This window comes from Triticum dicoccoides, chromosome 2B (assembly GCF_002162155.2).
Source record: "Triticum dicoccoides isolate Atlit2015 ecotype Zavitan chromosome 2B, WEW_v2.0, whole genome shotgun sequence".
Taxonomy (NCBI): Eukaryota; Viridiplantae; Streptophyta; class Magnoliopsida; order Poales; family Poaceae; genus Triticum; species Triticum dicoccoides.
Window position 1 is genome coordinate 564,880,859 of NC_041383.1, and position 3,623 is coordinate 564,884,481.

The 3,623-nt window shown below is 49.2% G+C and overlaps 1 protein-coding gene and 1 non-coding gene across 2 annotated transcripts; both read right to left on the reverse strand.

Moving 5' to 3' along the window:
* Nucleotides 1-845: 845 nt before the first annotated feature.
* Nucleotides 846-919, reverse strand: TRNAI-AAU. Its single transcript has one exon. It is a non-coding gene; the product is annotated as a tRNA-Ile (tRNA).
* A 261-nt stretch (nt 920-1,180) lies between these two features.
* LOC119368021 (peroxygenase-like) lies at nt 1,181-2,950 on the reverse strand. Its single transcript, XM_037633381.1, has 6 exons — nt 2,533-2,950; nt 2,303-2,455; nt 2,118-2,203; nt 1,827-1,921; nt 1,620-1,745; nt 1,181-1,507 (listed from the first exon to the last, which is right to left on the reverse strand). Exons 1-6 carry the CDS (start codon nt 2,822-2,824, stop codon nt 1,357-1,359), a joined length of 903 nt encoding a protein of 300 aa, XP_037489278.1. The 5' UTR covers nt 2,825-2,950; the 3' UTR covers nt 1,181-1,356.
* Nucleotides 2,951-3,623: the final 673 nt, after the last annotated feature.

Sequence of the window (3,623 nt, forward strand, 5' to 3'; positions counted from 1 at the left end):
TTCAAAAAATCACCACTAACGACCGAGGTCGCTGGCGGAGGGGAAATATTTTACTGTTAGTTTAAGAAGGCATATGACAATGTCGTACAAATCTGTATTACTATCGATTGCTACTACTTTACGATCAAAATATAGCAAGCTCAGAAGGGCATACGAGGTGTTGTGTGTGCAGGATCCACTGGTAAAATCCATCAACTAATTACGACCGAATTTATAATTGCACGAGGCAGAGGGGTGGGGACTAAAATATCGGGCTGATTAGCATGTACACCGCGGGTGTTGAGCCGATCAGGCGCGCCTTGCTGGCCGGAGCGTACGCTTAGTTATAATACGCTGCTTAGTTATAATACGCTTAGTTATAATACGCTCGAGCTGATTTTAGCAAACCTCCTACATATGTGTTGTGTTCAAAAAATAAAAAATTTAACGTCTTAGTTTTTAACTTTTGAACGTGTTGCGCTATGGTGGCTTGCAAAAACGTCTTGCACGAAGGGAGCAATTTTTGTTTTGAACGTGGGTGCGGCTCCATTGTTATTTGCAGTTTTTATGATATGAATTGGTTGCACGTACCATGTGACACATGTGATAAGCAGCACAAACAATTAAACAAAAAGAATTGCTTGCACGTGACAAATTTGTACCAGCACAAACATTTGCTACATGTTCAAAATTGCGTGCTGCTTCGTAATAATTTGTTTACTAACTAAGGGCTACATGTTCAAAATTGCGTGCTGCTTCGTAATAATTTGTTTACTAAGTAAGGGCCATGCTGTTTCTAACTAAAAATGAGGCAAATAACGTTCAAATTATTTTATGTGGCCAGGTATAATTCTGAGGAAAAAAGATGGCCCATACAGGTCTCGAACCTGTGACCTTCGCGTTATTAGCACGACGCTCTAACCAGCTGAGCTAATAGGCCTTGTTGCTACACTGCCCTCAAAATCACTTTTATAAATAACGTTTGCATGTCTCTAGTTGCTGTTATAACGTGGGACCACGGAACCATTGTGATGGACTGATCCGGATCCTCATGACCTGGTACAGCACAGCGACCGCCCTTGCCATCCTAATCCTCACACGCGGCGCGAAGGCTCTCCACGCCGGTCTTATCTACTCTGCAATCGACGCCCCGGCCGGGGGAAGAGAGGGTCGGAACCAGGGAAGGACGGGAGACCGGACGGGGCTGAACATTCAAACATGGCATATCATATCGCTTATTTATGTTTTCACCACACCAGCGGTACACCACATGGATCTGTGGCCTGCTGTACATCATATACACACGGACACGGAAAGCATCACAGGCGGGTGCAGCTCCGACCCTGCGAGATCCACCGTCGGCGATGAGCCTGTGATCTAAGACATCTTGACGTGCTCCATGCGCTGCCTCTCCATGTACTCGAAGAGGCTGCCGTCGTACATGCGCCGGATGGCCTCCCTCGACAGGTACCCTTCGTCGTCCCGCGCCAGCACGTACAGGATCGACCACTCCAGCTTCATCGCCACCCTGCATCCATCCGTATCATCTCACACCAGTCAGTTATACAACAACATAGCCGCAGCATGTAGCGACTGAAACTGAAGGTCCAGTCATGCTGATCGCGTAATTAGTCGGTTACCAGCCGAAGAAATCGAACACCTCCCGGGACCCCTCGGTCATCCGCCACAGCTCCCTGTAGCTCAGCCTGTCCGGGTACGTGCGGGCGTACTTGCTGAAGATGTTCTCGAAATTCACCGGCATGAACCTGCACAACATACAACACACATTTCACATTCGCCGCCACCACGTCGGTACATAATTAACAGTAATTACTACTACTACACACCGGCCCTCTTTGTCGTAGGTGCCCGAGTCACTCCCGTGCTTGCTCTTGTGGATGTTGTGCACGTAGATAGGGAAGAGAGGGTTGGGCAGCCAACCCTGCACAGCCACAAATCACAGTCAATACATATACAAAAGACTACTCCCTCTGTTCCTAAATATTTGTCTTTCTAGAGATTTAATATTTGTACGGAGAAAAACTGAGTGAATCTACACTCTAAAATTTGTAGGGAGTAAATGAAGCACGGTGTGATTTCTGAAGTCGATTCCTCTATTCGAGGGATAGCTCACTCACGGGCAGGGTGGGATAGCTCATGACCAGGTTCACCAGAAACGCGATGAAGGCAGACATGAAGACGTTGAACCCAACCGCACGGCATCCTACATCAACCGACAAAAAGGAAGACGTTAAATGTCTTCTGCGCCAGCCGAACTGAAATCACAAATCAAGACGAAGCGCGGTGCAGCACACGTACGTACCCTCGTAAGTCTCCCACGGATAGATGATGCCGTTGTTGTCGCGGTCGAAGAAGGCGACGTGCTGCTGCAGCACGCTCATGTTGTGGTGCTGGTGATCATCCGTCGTCCCCTCCGGGTGGTACATGTCCGGCGCCGCCAGAGCCCTCGCCAGATCTGCTCAGCCCAATTATTAACATCATAAATATGCCAGTGAAAGACTGAAATGGCAGATGTATGTATGCGTTGCGTACAGGGCTTGGGGACGTGCTCCTCGAGGTCGCCGCGGACGGGGCGCTCCACGGTGACCGGCGCCTGCATCGCGACGATCTTCAGGGAGTCCTTCCCCCCGATGCCCCGGAGGTCCTCGATCTTGCTGCCCGCGTCGCCATGCCCATCCGTCCTGTTTGCACCCCGGTGGCCGACGCCGCCGGCGGTGTCGTGGTCGCCCTTCGCCTCACGGACGACGTGCACGTCCGCGGCGTCGTCCTTCCCGTCCGTCCTGCTCGCGTCACGGACCTCGACCTTGCGCCCCTTGGTGGCCATCTTCGCCGCTCTGCGACGGCGCACCAGAACAGGGTGGCAACCGATGAACCGTGAGCGGAATCGTGGAGAAGGTAACTTGCAGGCAAGCTGTGGAGTGCTGCTTCCGCTTCTGCTACCGAGGTTACAGTGTGTGTGGGGTAGCGCCGAGGCCGCGCAACCATATAAAGCGGCTCAGAGCCCCTGGTACGTGGCGGCGGCGGCACGACGTGGGCGCGTGCATGGCGCTGCCGCCCTGCTCGGCCGTAACGTGTCGCTGGGCGGCGCACCTACTCACCGAATCGTCGTGTCCGGAGGTTTCTCATGGCATCTCGAGGGCTTGAGTAAAGCACTCCGGTCGTCGTCGAGCGGGGGCGGCTTTGTCTCGCCTTTGGCGAAAAGGTACGTACCGTCGCATCCGGCGCTATTTAAATTGGCCAGGCCCATAAGCGCGCACACCAACAAACTCTGTTTATATTTCGAAATATTCTACGTGTAAATACTTCAAAAAATATTTTCTTAAAATTTTCAAATCGTTCATAACGCGTTCAAAAAATATCAATGCGGTGTTAAAGATGTTCGTGAAACTTTTTTTATACCATTAAAGAAAGGTTCACGTGCTTAAAAATTTGTGACATCTAGAAAACATTTTATAGAAAATGTAAAAAAACTCACGTGATTAATTTTTTTTTTGCCATTTAAAAACAATGTTCACACATTTCAAAAATATTTTTTTCAGATTTGTAAAAAAATATATTATACATGTATCATGTAGTTTAAAAAAATGTTTCATACTGTTCAACAAAATATTTTGAAATTTAAA

Bases quoted from the DNA above. Each gene is read 5' to 3' on its own strand.
- LOC119368021 (XM_037633381.1), bottom strand. From the start codon at position 2,824: ATGGCCACCAAGGGGCGCAAGGTCGAGGTCCGTGACGCGAGCAGGACG. The intron at 2,456-2,532 runs GTACGCAACGCA...TGGGCTGAGCAG, and splicing joins GGAGCACGTCCCCAAGCCCT to ATCTGGCGAGGGCTCTGGCG. The intron at 1,922-2,117 runs GTGAGTGAGCTA...GTGGCTGTGCAG, and splicing joins TGAGCTATCCCACCCTGCCC to GGTTGGCTGCCCAACCCTCT.